This window comes from Canis lupus, chromosome 27 (genome assembly GCF_011100685.1).
Source record: "Canis lupus familiaris isolate Mischka breed German Shepherd chromosome 27, alternate assembly UU_Cfam_GSD_1.0, whole genome shotgun sequence".
Lineage (NCBI taxonomy): Eukaryota > Metazoa > Chordata > Mammalia > Carnivora > Canidae > Canis > Canis lupus.
Window position 1 is genome coordinate 7,859,024 of NC_049248.1, and position 18,430 is coordinate 7,877,453.

At 39.2% G+C, this 18,430-nt stretch overlaps 2 protein-coding genes across 2 annotated transcripts in view; both read left to right on the forward strand.

Moving 5' to 3' along the window:
* CD4 (CD4 molecule) overlaps positions 1-18,430 on the forward strand; it is a 46,610-nt gene that overhangs the window by 14,002 nt on the left and 14,178 nt on the right.
* Positions 7,892-8,367, forward strand: LOC102153812 (40S ribosomal protein S27-like). The gene has a single exon (XM_038576653.1). The coding sequence runs from the start codon at positions 7,990-7,992 to the stop codon at positions 8,233-8,235; it is 246 nt and encodes an 81-aa protein (XP_038432581.1). The 5' UTR covers positions 7,892-7,989; the 3' UTR covers positions 8,236-8,367.

The following is an 18,430-nucleotide window of genomic DNA, read 5'->3' on the forward strand; positions in this document are numbered from 1 at the left end:
AAAAGCCTTGTCATCTAACCAATGTTCCCATTTGTGCCCTATTACAAGGATAACATATTCTCATTGAACTTGTGTAAATAACTATTTTGTCATAAAAAGAATACTCAAGAGTTTTCAAATTTTGGAGGGATCAGATAGGGAGAAAAAGTAAATGTTTCATTTTTGATCACAGAGGCGTCATATTTTACTAACATTACAAGTCATAAATGGCTTAAGAGGAAAAATTTCCTCAGTCTGGAAAGATAAAACATTAAAGAACGAGCGATGTTTCAAGCAAGAAATCATAAAAATTATAATCATCCTCCTCAGCTCATTAAGTCCCATGTTATTAATTCTTGCTTAAATCCAGGTTTTTTCCCCATTAATTCTGGAAATTCTTACCTAGTTCACTTTTTTATCTTAAAGTTATCAGAACCGTGTGTTTGCCAGAGTCCTTTCAATGAATCTTCTTGGTGAAGAAGTATTGTAAGAATTTATGCAAAAGCATCTGTGTAAAACATGAACCATCTATAAATGACAAAAGACGGGTATCCCTGGGTGGCTCAGGGTTTAGCACCTGCCTTCCCCTGGAGTCCCGGGATCAAGTCCCACATCGGGCTCCCTGCATGGAGCCTGCTTCTCCCTCTGCCTGTGTCTCTGCCTCTCTCTCTCTCTCTCTCTCTCTCTCTCTCTCTGTGTCTCTCATGAATAAATAAATAAAATCTTTAAAAAAATAAAAATAAAAATAAATAAATGACAAAAGCCTCCTAAAAAAGGCTCAGTGTTAAAGACATGATGAAAGTTCATTATAATGGAATTGACAAGGAAGTTTGGTTATTTCTGTGACACAATTTTTATTTTATTTTATTTTTTGAGAGAGAGAGAGAGCGTGCACAAGCAGGGGCAGAGGGAGAGGGCAAGAACCCCAAGCAGGCTCCATGCTCAGTACAGAGCTGGATGTGGGGTTCCATCCTCATGACCCTGAGATCATGACCTGAGCCAAAATCAAAAGTCAGATACTCAACCAACTAAGCCACCTAGGCACTCTGAAACACATTTTAAAATGACAATTGGAGTCTTACTTTAGGACAGTTATTTTCTCTTCCCTCAACAAAATAGCATTTTCATTTTTCTTTTACCATACTTTTTTTTTTTTTTTTTTTTTTAGATCCTCAGTGGCTTAGTTGGTGAAACCATCTGCCTTCAGCTCAGGTCATGATCCCAGGGTTCTGGGATCGAGCCCTATGTCTGGCTCCCTGTTCAATGGGGTGTCTGCAGCTTCCTCTGCCACTCCCCCCAACTCATGCTTTCTCTCTCTCTCTCCTTCTCTCTCTCAAATAAATAAATAAAATCTTAAATCAATCAATCAATCACAGGGCCTGAACTCAATGATCCTGAGATCAAGACCTGAGCTGAGGGGATCCCTGGGTGGCTCAGCGGTTTGGCGCCTGCCTTTGGCCTAGGGTGTGATCCTGGAGTCCCAGGATCGAGTCCCACATCAGGCTCCCTGCATGGAGCCTGCTTCTCCTCTGTCTGTGTCTCTGCCTCTCTCTGTCTCTCTCATGAATAAATAAATAAAATCTTAAAAAAAAAAAAAAAAAAAAAAAGACCTGAGCTGAAATCAAGACTCGGATGCTTAACTGACGAGTTATCAAGGCATCCCTACCATACCTTCTTTTACCAAAAACTTACATCCTACTTTCCTTGTAAATGGAGATGTTTCCCTTATTATTTCAAGTAGTTTAAAATATATATATTAGACTTTTTCAGCCCATAGAAACCTTTAATTTCTAGCAGAAACTATGAAGTAAGCAATTATGAACTATTTTTTACATTAGCATTCTGTGGTTTGGCAGATGTATAAATACATTTTATAATTTCTAGAAACATATGCTTTCTCATAGTAATTTTTTTTAATGTGGCACAAAACATGTTTTACTTGTAGATGCAAATATCTTTAGTTCCTTTATAAAGGGAAGCCAAACGTGGATAAACCTACGTTCAGTAATTCATGTTTCAGCATTTTATCTTATTTAGAAATGATCCAGATATTTAGACTATCCATTGTTTAATTTAACTTAGCAAAATTTTAAGGTCTTAGTTTACTAAAAAGGTTGGGGGAAACCATTAAAAATTCACCTAAAAACTTTTATCTCACTTTTATCTATTTACTTGTTTTCAACAATTATTATTTTTAGATTAATTATAAAAATTTCATCATGGCAAGTTATTTTTTTCTTGCAGGTAAGTTTTTTTTAAGATTATTTATTTATTTATTCATAGAGACACACAGAGAGAGGCAAGGACAGAGGCAGAGGGAGAAGCAGGATCCATGCAGAGAGCCTGACATGGGACTCGATCTTGGGTCTCCAGGATCAAGCCCTAGGCTGCAGGCGGCGCCAAACCGCTGCATCACCGGGGCTGCCCACAGAGAAGTTTTTTAACAGAGATAACAGGAACTTATTTGACTAGTAAGCCCAGGTATAATAAAAGTTCTATATCTGCATTGTTTTTAATGTTGAGAATTCTAAAGACATGTCTATTTTAATTAAGCCAAACAAATGTAAACTATTTTTTTAATTACCAAAGATTCCTCAGATCACATGAACCTAAAAAGTGTTTGGTTTCATTTTTACTACGTTTCTAAGAATTTTATGAATATATGATTCATATAGGCACTTAATTATCTTTAGCCCATTTAAATAGAGTTCTTCCACAAATTAATTTTTTTTTAAATATTTTTTTTTCAATTTTTATTTATTTATGATAGTCACAGAGAGAGAGAGAGAGAGAGAGAGGCAGAGACACAGGCCGAGGGAGAAGCAGGCTCCATGCACCGGGAGCCCGATGTGGGATTCGATCCCGGGTCTCCAGGATCGCGCCCTGGGCCAAAGGCAGGCGCCAAACCGCTGCGCCACCCAGGGATCCCCACAAATTAATTTTGACAATATCATCTGGAGGTAGAAAATACCACACATCTGTAATACACACACACACACACACATATATACATATATAGACTCATGTAAACATATAGACAGATGCAGAGACCTTATAGGTTTTATTTTTAAATTACTACCATGAGACCGGTATGATAAATCAAAACTTACTAGCTTATAAAAGAACAGTTGGAAAAAGTTAAGATTACCTGCTCAGATGGCTAAAGCTTTTTCTTGATATTAGTGGCAAGACACAATATTTTTAATTTGTCCAAGTCCCAAATAACATTTCTCCCCTTTTGTTTTTCTTCTGATAAGAAGAATTATCTCCCTTAAATTTATAGACTAATAGGATATACACATCTCAAAGGCACAGGGAAAGAAGGCAAGTTCCCTTAAGAAGAATTTTTGTTTCTTAGAGCCAAAAAGTTTTACAGTACTTACAAGTCTTTTGAGATAAATAGAGGAGGTTTGGGGATTGATTTAAAAAAATTTATGTTTTTTGAATTGTTTCTAGGTAAAGGCAGCTGCTTTCAATTCTCCAAGGAGTTGGGCTGTAGCCTAAAAGATAGCAAGAAGCCCATCTGGCCATCCAGTCACATTATCTTCAAATCGCTCCCCCACCTTCTCTGGGCACAAAGTTTCCTTTTAGCATAAGGGAGAGAAGACTGAAAAACTTAAAAGAAATCCTTTTAGGGGTGCCTGGGTGGCTCAGTCAGTTAAGCATCTGACTTCAGCTCAGGTCATGATCTCAGGGTCCCGGAAAGGAGCCCCACATCAGGCTCTGCACTCAGCCCGGAGTCTGCTTCTCCCTCTGCACATTCCCCAGTTCATGCTCTCTGTGTCTCTCTCTCTCAAGTAAATAAATAAAATCTTAAAAAAAAAAGAAATCCTTTTAAATACCTTGTCAGTGTTCAGCTAGGACAAACAGTAAATATTCTTAGCAGTATTGAACAACCCCTTGGACTCAAGAGGTAGCCGCAAAGAGGATGCAAAAGATATTTTATTTTCTCTCTCCACTTGGTACTATAGTCAGAGATACAGAAGAGCTGACACTGGTAGGAGTTCTCACCTATAGCTGGGCTCTGCTAGTTTTTCCAGGATCCCATCTGTAGCTCTGCTATCTACCAGAATTTGGCAAAATTTTCCATTAGTTTTTTTTTTTTTTTTTTAAGATTTTATTTATTTATCTGACACACAGAGAGAAAGAGCACAAGAAGGCGGAATGGCGGGCAGGCAGACAGAGGGAGAGGGAGAAGCAGACTCCCTGCTGAGCAGGGAGCCTGACACAGGACTTGATTCCAGGACCACAGGATCATGACCTGAGCCAAAAGCAGACACTTAGCCAACTGAGCCACTCAGGCACCTCTTTCCATTAGTTGTTTTTTTTTTTTTTTTTTAAAGTTCTTTTTTTTTTTTAAAGATTTTTATTTATTTATTCATGATAGTCACAGAGAGAGAGAGAGAGAGAGAGAGAGAGAGGCAGAGACACAGGCAGAGGGAGAAGCAGGCTCCATGCACCGGGAGCACGATGTGGGATTCGATCCCGGGTCTCCAGGATCGCGCCCTGGGCCAAAGGCAGGCGCCAAACCGCTGCGCCACCCAGGAATCCCCCATTAGTTGTTATTTTAGTTTTCCCTTGGCTGCTTGAAGCAAAGGACATAGCAGTTTACCAGAAAATCCCGTAGAGTCTCATCAATTCTGGGAGGGGTGCAGACAGGGGCCCTCTTTTGAGGGTAGTAAGGGTGTGTGTGTAAGGTCACTCGTTTGACAGACTTTTGTTTATGGTCTTGTAGTCCCTTCAGAGTGGAAAGACAATTCAGGTGGAGGGTTACTACAATGAATCCTCACATGAAGGATAGAGGGGAGCAGTAGGTGTTACTTCAGCCTTACAGTCTTTTGTTTTAGGTACCACTTGTGTCTTTAATTTTTCATTTGCTTTTTTGCAATGATTTTTTTAAAAAGATTTTATTTATTTATTCATAGACACACAGAGAGAGAGGCAGAGACACAGGCAGAAGGAGAAGCAGGCTCCATGCAGGGAGCCCAATGTGGGGACTCAATCCCGGGTCTCCAGGATCACACCCCAGGCTGCAGGCGGCGCCAAACCGCTGCGCCACCAGGGCTGCCCTGCAATGAATTTTTTAATGAAGGTATTTTGGAATTTTGAAACCTTTATTTTTATTTTTATTTTTTTAAAGATTTTATTTATTCCTGAGAAACACACAGAGAGAGGCAAAGACATAGGCAGAGGGAGAAGCAGGCTCCCTGCCGGGAGCCTCATGCGGGACTGGATGCCAGGACCTGGGGATCACCACCTGAGCTGAAGGCAGCTGCTCAACCACTGAGTCACCCAGGTGCCCCAGAAACCTTTCTTTTTCATCATGATAAATGTACTCTTTAATCCCCATCCCCTATGTCCCCTGTCCCCGCATCCCCACCACTCTGATAACCATCAGTTTTGTTCTCTAGAACCTGTTTCTTGGTTTCTCTCTCTCTCCCTCTTTTTCTCTTTCCCTCTCTTTTTTTCTTTGCTTGTTTGTTTTGTTTCTTAAATTCCACATATGAGTGAGATCATATAGTGTTTGCCTTTCTCTGACTGATTTATTTTGCTTAGCATTATACTCTTGCTCCATCCATGTTGTTACAAATGGCAAAATTTTGTTCTTTTTTTTTTGTAGCTTAGTAGTATATATACCACCTCTTCTTTATCATTCACCTACTGATGGACACTTGGACTGCTTCTATATCTTGGGGATTGTGAATAATACTGCAATAAACACAGGGGTGAATGTATCCCTTTGAGATAGTGTTCTTGTATTTTTTTAATTTAAATAAAAATTTGGGGGGGAAAGGATTTTTATGGTTTTAGGTCTCACATTTAGGCCCCTTTTTTAAAAAAAAATATTTATTTATTCATGAGAAACACAGAGAGACAGAGAAGGCAGAGGGAGAAGCAGGCTCCTTGCGGAGAGCCTGATGTGGGACTCAATCATGGATCCTGAGATCAGGCCCTAAGCCAAAGGCAAGATGCTCAACTGCTGAGCCACCCAGGAATCTCACACATTTAGGTCTTTAATCCACTTTGAGTTTATTTTTGTGTATGGTGAAAGAAAGTGGTCCAGTTTCATTCTTTTGCATGTTGTTGTTCAGTTTTCCCAACACCATTTGTTGAAGAAACTATCTTTTTCTCATGACATATTCTCATCTCCTTTGTCAAAGATTTTTTTTAAAGATTTAATTAATTAATTTATTTATTCATGAGAGACACAGAGAGAGAGAGAAAGGCAGAGACACAGGCAGAGGGAGAAGCAGGCTCCATGCAGGGAGCCCAATGCGGGACTCGATCTGGGGACTCCAAGATCACGCCCTGGGCCAGAGGCAGGCACCAAACCGCTGAGCCACCCTCCTTTGTCAAAGATTAATTGACCAAATAATTTTGGTTATTTCTGAGTTTTCTGTTCTATTTCATTGATCTATGTGTCTATTTTTATGCCAGTACTATACTGTTATACTTACCACCACTTTGTAATATAACTTGAAATCTGGATTTGTGATATCTCCAGTTTTGTTTTTCTTTTTCTTTCTTTCTTTCTTTCTTTCCTTCTTTCTTTCTTTCTTTCTTTCTTTCTTTCTTTCTTTCTTTCTTTCTTTCTTTCTTTCTTTCTTTTTCTTCTTCTTTCTTCTTTTTTTTTAAAAGATCTTATTTATTCATGAGAGACACACAGAGAGGGGCAGAGACACAGGCAGAGGGAGAAGCAGGCTCCATGCAGGGAGCACCGATGTGGGACTCGATCCCGGGACTCCAGGATCGCGCTCTGGGCCAAAGGCAGGCACTAAACTGCTGAGCCACCCAGGGATCCCCTCATCAGTGTTTTATAGCTTCCAGGGTCCTGGTTAAGTTTATTCCTAGATATTTTATTGGTTTTGGTGCAATTATAACTGGGATTGTTTTCTTAATTTCAGTTTCTCCTGCTTTATTAGTTAGTATAGGAATGCAACAGATTTCTGTACATTGATTTTGTATCCTACAACTTTACTGAATTCATTTATCAGTTCTAAACGTTTTTTGGTGGAGTCTTTAGGGTTTTCTATATATAGTATCATGTCATCTGCATATAGTTTTACTTCTTCCTTTCTATTTGGATGCCTTTTATTTCTTTATGTTGTCTAATTGCTGTGGCTAGGACTTTCAGTACTATGTTGAATAAATGGGGTGAGAGTGAACATCTTTGTCTTGTTCTTGACCATAGAGGGAAAGATCTCAGATCTTCACCATTGAGTATGATGTTAGCTGTGGGTTTTTCTTTTTTTTTTTTTTTTTTTTGTTTTTAGCTGTGGGTTTTTCATATGTCCTTTATTATGTTGAGATATATTCCCTCTAAACCTACTTCAGAGAGGTTTTTTTTTAAGATTTTATTTATTCATGAGAGACACTGAGAGGCAGAGACACAGGCAGAGGGAGAGACAAACTCCTCAAAGGGAGCCTGATGTGGGATTTGTTCCTGGGACCCCAGGACCACACCCTGAGCCAAAGGCAGATGCTCAACCACTGAGCCACCCAGGCATCCCTTGGGTTTTTATCATACATGGATGTTGTACTTTTTCAAATGCTTTTTCTGTGTCTACTGAAATGATCATATGGTTTTTATCCTTTCTCTTATTGATGTAATGTATTACATTGTTTTATGAACATTGAACCATCCTTGCATTCCAAGAATAAACCCCCATTTGATTGTGGTGTATGATTTTTTTAATGTATTATTGAATTCAGTTTGCTGATACTTTGTAGAAGATTTTTGTATTTTATATTCATGAGCGATATTGGCTTGTAGTTTTGTGGTTTTTTTGTTGCTGTTGTTTTTTGGTGGTGTCTTTATCTGGTTTTGGAATCAGAGTGATACTGGCCTCATAGATTGACTTTGGAAGTTTTCCTTCTTCTTCAATTTTTTGGAATGGTTTGAGAATAGGTATTAATACTTCTTTAAATGTTTGGTAAAAGTTAGTCACATGCTTCTCACTAGGGGTGTCACCTTGGAGATTTGGTTGGCTGGGTTTGTGAAGGATCAATATGCCTTGGGCTAGAGATTTAATACATCTATCCTTGGAAGAGGAAAAGAAAAAACATAAAAAGAAATGGGTAGTTCAAAACTCAAATTCCTATTTTATGGTTATAAAATGTCCGGGTTGCTACAAGACAACCATGGTTTTCAGCCATGCTCAGACAGTGGTTCTTTGTGAAGGCTGCTCAACAGTGTTGAAGCAAACAGGAGAAAAGGCCAGACTCACAGAAGGGTGTTCATTTAGAAGAAAGTAACACTAATGATCTACACAACCTCCTGAATTAGTGTTATATCGAAGAAAGCCTTATCAGTTCAGTAATTCCTGTTAATATACCAAGATATTATGTTTAATTTTGTAGGTATATAACAGTCATCTCCTATTTTATTTTCCAATAAAGTTTTGATTATGGGCAATCAATAAACAAATAAATAAATGTTTGGTAGAACTCACCTGGAAACCATCTGGTCCTAGACTTTTGTTTTTTGGGACTTCTTTGATTACTGATTCAATTTCATTGCTGGTAATTGGGTTTGTTCAAATTTTCTATTTCTTCTTGCTTTAGTTTGGTAGGTTATATGTTTCTAGGAATTTATCCATTTCTTCTAAGCTGTCAATTTGTTGACACATAGGTTTTCTTTTTTTTCCCCCAAGATTTTATTTATTTATTCATGAAAGACCTAGAGAGAGAGAGAGAGAGAGAGGCAGAGACAAAGGCAGAGAGAGAAGCGGGCTCCATACAGGAAGCCTGATGTGGGACTTGATCCCAGGACCCTAGGATCATGCTCTGGGCCAAAGGCAGACGCTCAACCACTGAGCCACCCAGGTGTCCTGACATAGGTTTTCATCTTCTGTTGTAACTGTATTTCTACGGTGTTGGTTGCTATTTTCCTTTTTCATTATTACATTTGTTTATTTGGGTCCTCTCAGTTTCTCTTCTTCTTCTTTTTTAATGAGTCTGACTAGTGGTTTATCAATTTTGTTTATCTTTGGAATTTTTGCACCTTTTGGAGGCTTCTGCAAATAAGTACCTCATTCTATTTGCTTAATTTAGGAAATTTTATCAAGTGCACATCTTTTTTTTTTTAAGATTTATTTATTTACTCGTGAGAGACACACAGAGAGAGGCAGAGACATAGACAGAGGGAGAGAAGCAGGCTCCCTGCAGGGAGCACAATGCAGGACTCAATCCTGGACCCCGGGATCATGCCCTGAGCAAAAGCAGAGACACTTAACTGCTGATTCACCCAGGTGTCCCTCAAGTGCATTTCTTAAATGACCTTATCTAATTGGAGTATTTCTCATAATGATTATTACAATTTCCATGAGGGCTGGCTGAAGTTTTTATAGGACCCTTAGCCACAAATGGAGGTCAAACCACATTTCTGTGTAGCCATGTTTTGGGGCCCTCAACCTGGCTGTTAACTATCTAAGTTCTCAGGATACAAAAATGATCTTGTTTAATCTTAGGTTGTTTTTGTTTATTTATTTTTTTTTAGATTTTATTTATTTATTCATGAGAGAGACACAGAGAGAGAGAGAGAGGTGGAGGCAGTGAGAGAAGTAGGCTCTCTGCAGGAAGCCTGATATAGAACTTGATCCCAGGACTCCAGGATTAAGCCCTGTGCCGAAGGCAGACTCCCTGCAGGGAGCCCAGTGCAGGACTCAATCCTGGACCCCGGGATCAAGCCCTGAGCAAAAGGCTAAGACACTCAACCACTGAGCCACCCAGGCATCCCTTAGGTTGTTTTTAGTAGGATTTGGTCATTTTTGTAGAGATTTATGGCTCTGAACCATAGTTCTTAGACATAAAATAAGCATGTATGCTTGGAAAGTGACATGATTAACTTTTTAGAATTTTAAGGGTCCCATCTTTATCATTATTTATTTATCTTTTAAGCTAAACCTTTGGGTCTCTTGGAGCCTAAAGGGGATGTAATGCTGGGTTGGGAATTGTGTAATCTTTTACAATGTATCTCAATCTTGAGATTGTTGGGTGACCTAATGTCAGTCTAACCTATGAGCAACTTGTACTGACACAGGAGTCTTTGAGTTAGGTGGCAAGTGCTCTGACAGCTTTTAAATGCTCAACCTGTGTCCACCAATTTTGCAGCTGCTCCTGAGTAGCAAGAGCCTTTATCTACACAAAACAAAACAAATACGTGCATCTTAACACACCAGTAGTAACCAAGAGATGTTACTGTGGCCTGGCCAAAATGAGGCCCTGTGTGAACCACCAGCAATTCCCAACATGAAGCTGGGGTTGGAAGAAAGGATTGTATTCGCAAACTTCCCAAAATGCGGACTGTGGGCTGATACCAACCAGCAGTTCCTATGGTGGAATCTAGGGAAATTCCAAGTAAAAGAGGAATTGCAGACTAAATTGCTAGCGGTTCCCAGTTTGGAATCAGAGGATGAAGCCAAGATCTGGGTTTTCCAATCAAATGCTGAACTGTGATCTGAATTACCACCAGTTCCCAACATGGAACTAGTGAAGCTAGACAAATGAGGAGCTGACTGGAAAGTTAATTAGATTAGGAAGGAAGTTCATTAGCAAAGAGTGCATGTTTCAAGCAGGAGCACCTCCCTAAGGGGGACAGACAGCATATACCATGCTGTCTAACCAGGTAATTCCAGACTGACTGGCTAAAGATTACATTCCTAGGAGGGTCTTGGTTTGCTGATGTGGGGATTAGCATAAGTGACTCTATTTTGGGCCTATTGTCTCATTTTTAATAAGTGACAATAAATCTTCCTCTACCCTTGATCCCCAGTTTCTTAGTTTCCTTCCCCAAAGGCAACTTTTAACAGTTTTTGTGTTTTCTTCAAGAGATGATCTATGCATATATGTATACAGTCCTCTCTTTTCTTACATAAATTAATAAATTCATCATATATGGATGTGCATGTATATGTATATAGTGAACGCCTACAAGTGCTAGGTGATATTCTATATTCCCTCTGGTGCTCGGGATATAATATAGTGGAAAACAAAAGAGACATTCAGATAGCGGTTCTAACCTTTTTTTTTTTTTAAATTAGAAAGCTATATTGAAAGTTGTTTTATATTCATTTGTGTGTGTTTATATATATCTATATCTGTCTATCTATTTCCACCTCATTTCTTTTCAGGGACTGCATTGTTCTTTTTCATAATTATACTGTGATTTATTTGACTGATTCCATATTGTTGCACATTTAGGGCATCTTCTGTTTATTGCTATCACAAGCAGTGAATCAAACTGCATATCTCTGGGCATATATGCAAACGTCTTTGTAAGATAAATTCCTAGAACTGAAATTGGTGGGTCAGGTCAGCTTGATCTTTAAATATCTTTCTGTTATACAGATTTTTCTCAAATGGCAACTGCTATAAGATTTGACTATAAACTAATTTGCACTTTCCAATAATTACTTCCTTTATGCAAATCATATTGATATTATTGTTTTTTTTCCTCCAGATTTAAAAAGTATTACATACTCATTACAGAATATTTGGCAAATACAAAAAAGAATAAGGAATAAAATCAAGTGCATGCATATTTCCACTATTTAGAGATAACCTCTGTTAACTTTTTATTTATTTCCTTCCAGGCTTTGTTTTTTTTTTAATATTATTTATTTATTTATTCATTCATGAGAGGCATAGAGAGAGGCAGAGACACAGACAGAAGGAGAAGCAGGCTCCATGCAGGGAACCTGACGTGGGACTCAATCCCGGAACCCCGGGGATCATGCCCTGAGCCAAAGGCAGATGCTCAACCACTGAGCCACTTAGGCATCCCCCAGGCTTTGTTTGGTGTGGAAAATATAGTATATATATTTTTACATAGATGATATTATTCTATATATACCTTTTATCCTACACCCTCCTAACATTTTGTCATGGTGGGACAATCAATTATTAGAGTAATTTTTAAAAAGTAATCTGCCAATGTTAAATAAATACAAAATTAGGGATCCCTGGGTGGTGCAGCGGTTTGGCGCCTGCCTTTGGCCCAGGGCGCGATCCTGGAGATCTGGGATCGAATCCCACGTCGGGCTCCCAGTGCATGGAGCCTGCTTGTGTCTCTGCCTCTCTCTCTCTCTCATTGTGTGCCTATCATAAATAAATAAAAAAATTAAAAAAAAAACAAAAAAAAATTATAACTTTTTTATACAATGATAGCTACTCTGGAAAATTTATTTATTTATTTACTTATTGCTAAAGATTTTTATTTATTTACTCATGAGAGACAGAGAGAAGGCAGAGACACAGGCAGAGGGAGAAGCATGCTCCTTGCAGGGAGCCTGATACGGGACTTGATCCTGGAACTCTGGGATCACACCCTGAGCCAAAGGCAGATGCTTAACCACTGAGCCACCCAGGCATCCCTACTCTGGAAAATTTAATGGACAGATATAAAATTGTAAGTATTTCATGATATCTGTGCGAGGATGTTGTTATAAGAATTGTTTATAATATGAAAGAACAAAATTTAACCTGAATATCCATGAATGACGAAAGAATTGAACTATGCTACAATCATGGAAAACTATTCAGGTAATTAAAAAAGTGAGGGCTTTCAGGAAAATGGAGTAGACACATGTATTAATCAGCTTATGCTGCCTTAATAAAATACCATAAACTAGGTGGCTCCAACAATGGAAATTTATATTTTCACAGTACTGTCGGCTAGAAGATCAAGATTAGAGTGTCAACACGGTTGGGCTCTAGAGATAACTCTTCCTGGCCTACAGGTAGTGCCTTCTTGCTGTGTCTTCACATGGCAGAAAGAGAGAAGAAGCAAGCTTTCAGGTGTCTCTTCTTATAAGGGCACAAATCCCATCATGAGGACCTCAGGACCTCATCTAAATATAAATCTAATTACCTTTCAAAGGCCCCATCTCCAAATATTATCACATTGAATGTTAGGCTACAACATATGAATTTGGAGAGGGGGGATCCCTGGGTGGCGCAGCGGTTTGGTGCCTGCCTTTGGCCCAGGGCGCGATCCTGGAGATCCGGGATCGAATCCCACGTCGGGCTCCCAGTGCATGGAGCCTGCTTCTCCCTCTGCCTGTGTCTCTGCCTCTCTCTCTCTCACTGTGTGCCTATCATAAATAAATAAAAATTAAAAAAAAAAAAAAAAAAGAATTTGGAGAGGGGAGACACAATTCAATCCATAGTAACATACTGTTTGCTAAGCACACTAAATATAACAGAAAACCCCGGACATTACATATAGAACTAACATAAGAAGACTCTGAAGGGTGTAGAGAAGAGGGCAGACTGGTAAGGACCTCAGGGTCTGAGGAACAACACGGTAGTAAGTTTTCTTTTGTCTTGTATATCCCAGTCTCAGAGGTAAAGAAGCCAGCAACTGGGAAACTTCAATGGATACAGATGAAAATAAGCCTCAACAAAAAGCCTGCTCTCTTAGCCAAAGGACCAGGAAAGAAGCAACCTAGAAAGACGAACTACTTTTAGATAATAACTGCTCTACTCCTATTAAACATCAGAAGAAAAACAGTGGCCCCTTCCCATGCCAGAAAAGGTTGAATGGGGAGCCTAAACTTCCACCCTGCTGAGGCTATAATGAGGCACCCCAATATCCCCACTGGCCCCAGTAGAAAATTGGGCCATTCATTCCCATAAGCCAGTGGCAAGGGTCCTCAACCCTCTGTACTGTTAGTAAAGATCACATATGAAGCCAGGATTTCCACCTCCACCCAGCAATCATGAGGCACCCCTCTTTGTTGGGTGGTTGTCAGAGGAGGTCTAGTGGAGAGTCAAGACTTTCACCATCACTCAGCAATAACAAAGCCACAACCATAGGGTTTATGGAGACCAGGTGGGGAGCTAGAACTGCTACCCCTGCCCAATTATAAGGAGCATCCCCTTCTATGGCAATGGAGAATGAGAGAGGAACCTCGATTTCTATTTCTACCTGACAGTAGTAAGGTGGCACCATTCTCTTCCCTTGTCAGAGTGATGTCAGATAAAGCCAGTTGAAATAGAAGGATTCAATAAGATCCAAAGTCCCATAACATAGCATTCAAATGTCCAGGTTGCAATAAAAAATCATTCATGAGGGGCACTTGGCTGGTGTAAAAAGTTCTTAGCAAGCAATTACAAACATACTTGGAACAAATAAATGAAATGGAAAGACTCAGCAAAGGAATAAAAGATATAATCAAAGAAGAACAAATGGAAATTTTATTTTTACTTTTTAAAGATTTTATTTATCGGGGGACACCTGGATGGCTCAGCGGTTCAGCGGCTGCCTTTGACTCAGGACGTGATCCCAGGGTCTGGGATCGAGCCCCGCATCAGGCTCCTTGTGAAGAGCCTCTTTCTCCCTCTTCCTGTGTCTCTGCCTCTCTCTGTGTGCGTGTCTCTCATGAATAAATAAATAAAATCTTTAAAAAAAAATTCATTCATCCATTTGAGAAAGAGGGAGAGAGCACACAAGCAGGGGGAGCAGCAGGCAGAGGGAGAGGGAGAAGCAGGTTCCCAGCTGAGCAGGAAACCCAATGCAGGGCTCCATCCCAGGACCCTGGGATTATGACCTGAGCCAAAGGCAGACGCTTAACCGACTAAGCCATGCAGGTGCTCCACAAATGGAAATTTTAGAACTGAAAAATATAATAACCCAACTACAAAGATCAGCAGATGGACCCAACAAAAAAATGAAAAAGACAGGGGAAAGAATCAGTAAACTGCAAAATAGAAATAATAGAAATTATGTAATCTGAACAACAGAGAGAAAATAAAGTGGAAAAAAATGAACAAAGCCTAGGGACCTGTGGGACTATAACAAAAGATCTAGTATTTGTGTCAATGGAGTCCCAGAAGGAGAGGAAAAAGAATATGGGGCTGAAAAAATACTTGAAAAAATAATGGCTGAAAAATGTCCCAAATTTGGTAAGATATTAGCCTATAGATTCAAGAAGCTGAGCAAACCTTAAGCAGGATATATCTAAGGAAATATATTATGTATTATTAGCATATATTAAAATACCATAATTAAACTTCTGAGCAATAAAGACAAAAGAAAAAATCTTCAAAATAAACAGAGAAAATTGACTACCTTACCTACAGGGTAACATTTTAAATGACAGCAGATTTCTTGTCAGAAACAATGCAAGTCTGAAGAAAGTGACATGATATTATTCAAATACTAAAAGAAGAGAACAATAAGCCCAGAATTCTATACCCAGAGAAAATATCTTTAGGAATTAAGGAGAAGTCGAGACACCTTCAGATGAAAGAAAACTTAAGAATTTGTTGCCAGACTTAGCCCAAAAGAATGGCTCATAGAAGTTTTTTAAACAGAAAGGAAATAATGGAGAAGGAATCTTAGAATATCAGGAAGAAAGAACAAGGTAAACACATATATGAATAAATATATTAAGCTTTCCTTTTCTTCTAGAGTTTTCTAAATTATGTTTGAAGCAAAAATGAAAACATTATCTATGTGTTTCTAAATGTACATAGGGGAAATATTTAAGACAACTAATTAGATATGGGCACCTAGGTGGCTCAGTCGGTAACATCTGCTTTTGGCTCAGGCTGTGGTCTCAAGGTCTTGGGATTGAGCTCTGAGTTAGGCTCCTTGCTCAGTGGGGAGCCTGCTTCTCCCTGTCTGTCTGCACCCCACCCCCTGCTTGTGCTCTCTCTCTTTCTCTCTTACTTTCTGTCTCTTTCAAATAAATAAAGAAAATCTTTAAATAAAATAAAATAAAGGGAAGTCTGGGTGGCTCAGTGGTTTAGGGCCGCCTTCAGCCCAGGGCCTGATCCTGGAGACCCAGGGTGAGTCAGTCCCAGGTTGGGCTCCCTGCATGGAGCCTGCTTCTCCCTCTGCCTGTGTCTCTGCCTCCCTCTCTCTCTCTCTCTCTCTGTGTGTGTGTCTCTCATGAATAAATACATAAAATCTTAAAAAATAAAATAATAAATGGGGAGGTTAAAAGAATGTAAAGGCAGATAAGGTAAAATGATAACAAAAGTAGACCATGATAGGTTATATACATGTAAAATGTAGTACCTACAGTAATCACTAAAAATGTACAATTACCACAGGTCAATTAAAATGGATTCTAAAACACATTTTAAAATGTTTACATACCAAAGTATAAAATAAATATCTATGAGTCCATACTGATACAATAACTCATTGACTAAATAAATAAATGAGGGAAAGAGACAAATTTCCTACATAGAATAGAAGAATTCCAAATAATTTATGTAGATAATATGCCCTCAAGGAGGTGGAACATAGCTCTTCACTCTTTTTTTTTTTTTTCTTAAATATCTTTTTTTTTTTTAAACATTTTTTTTAATTTATTTATGATAGGCACACAGTGAGAGAGAGAGAGGCAGAGACACAGGCAGAGGGAGAAGCAGGCTCCATGCACCGGGAGCCCGATGTGGGATTCGATCCCGGGTCTCCAGGATCGCGCCCTGGGCCAAAGGCAGGCGCCAAACCGCTGCGCCACCCAGGGATCCCAGCTCTTCACTCTTTAAGTGTGGGTTGTTCATAGTTATTAATTTCCAAAGTGTATAGTATGGAAAGGGGGTAAGAATAACTTTACAGTGGAGAAAGCTGAAGAACACTACCTCAGCCAGGTGATCAAAATCAACACTCATAAGTCATGTGGATAGTATGTACCCTTGATATGTAATGAAAATGGCACTTTATCTCTGTGATCTTCCTCCCTAAACCCCATAAACCTAGTCTAATCAAGAGAAAGACATTAGAACCAACCCCCCCCCCCCCCCCCCCCCCCCCAGTAAAGAGACATTCTACAAAATAACTGGCCGGTACTTTTCAAAAATGTCAAAGTCATTGAAAACAAAGAAAATCTGAGGAAACTGTCATAGCCAAGGAGAGCCAATGGAAACATGACAACTGAGTGTAATATGGTCTCCTAGATGGGATCTTGGGGTGAAAAAGGGACATTAGATAAAAACTAAGGAAATCTGAGTAAAGTATGGACTAGTTAATGACAATGTACCAAAATTGTTTTATTATTTATAACTAATATTTAATACTAATGTAAAGTGTTAATAAGAGGAGAAATTTGATATAGAGCATAGGGAAACTCTACCATTTTCATAATATTTCTATAAATCTAAAACTATTCTAAAAAGTGTGTTACAAAAAGAAGTTCAAGAAGCACCTGGCTGGCTCAGTCAGAAAAGCATGTGATTCTTGATCTCAGGGTTGTGAGTTCAAGCCCTACATTGGGTGTAAAGATTGCTTAAATAAAAATAAAACTTAAAAAAAAAGACATTTAAGAAACACATAGACAAGAAAAAGGGTGCCTAGGTGGCTCAGTCAGTTAAGCATCTGCCTTCAGCTCAGATCATGATTTCAGGGTCCTGGAATAGATCCTGTGTGGGCTCCATGCTCAGTGGAGAGTCTGCTTCTCCTTCTCCCTCTGCCTGTCCCACCAGCTTGTGCTCTTTCTCTCTCTCTTTCTCAAATAAATAAAATCTTTTTTAAAAAAAGAAAGGAGAGGGACCCCTGGGTGGCTCAGCAGATTAGTGCCTGCCTTTAGCCCAGGGCGTGATCCTGGAGTCCCGGGATCAAGTCCCTCGTTGGGCTCTCTGCATGGAGCCTACTTCTCCCTTTCCCTCTGCCTATGTCTCTGCCTCTGTGTGTGTGTGTCTCTCATGAATAAATAAATAAAATCTTAAAAAAAAAAAGAAAGGAGAAAGAAAACAGAAATCAGAACAAGCAGACGTAAGCTCTAACTTATCAATAAGTACATTCAATGTAAACGGTCTAAATATACCAATTAAAAACAAAGATTTGACAGAGAAGATTAAAAAGCAAAACCCAACAATATATTGTCTATTAGAAACTCACTTCAAATATAATGACACAGACAGATTGACAAGTAAAAGGATGGAGAAAAGGACATGCTATGTAAGCATTAATCAAAGAAAAGCAAGATTGGATATATTAATATCAGATAAAGTCAATGTTAGAGCAAAAAAACTACCAGTCAGAGAAGGACATTATATAATGACAGTGGCAGGGGCAGCCTGGGTGGCTCAGCGGTTTAGCGCCACCTTCAGCCCAGGGCCTGATCCTGGAGACCCGAGTTGAGTTCCATGTCAGGCTCCCTGCCTAGAGCCTGCTTCTCACTCTGCCTGTGTCTCTGTCTCTGTCTCTGTCTCTCTCTCTGTGTCTCTCATGAAAAAATAAATAAAATCTTAAAAGAAAATAATAATGACAGTGTCAATCTTTCAAGAAGACTTCGTAATCCTAAATGGGTATGTACTAAACAGCAGGTCTGCAAAATATGTGAAGGAAAGCTGATAAAACTAAAAGGAGAAATAGTTGAGTCTTCAACACCCCTCTCCCAACAATTGACAAAACAACTACATAGAAATCAGCAAGGGTATAGAAGAACTCAACAACACCATCAATCAACAGGATCTGACATTTATAGAGCACTCT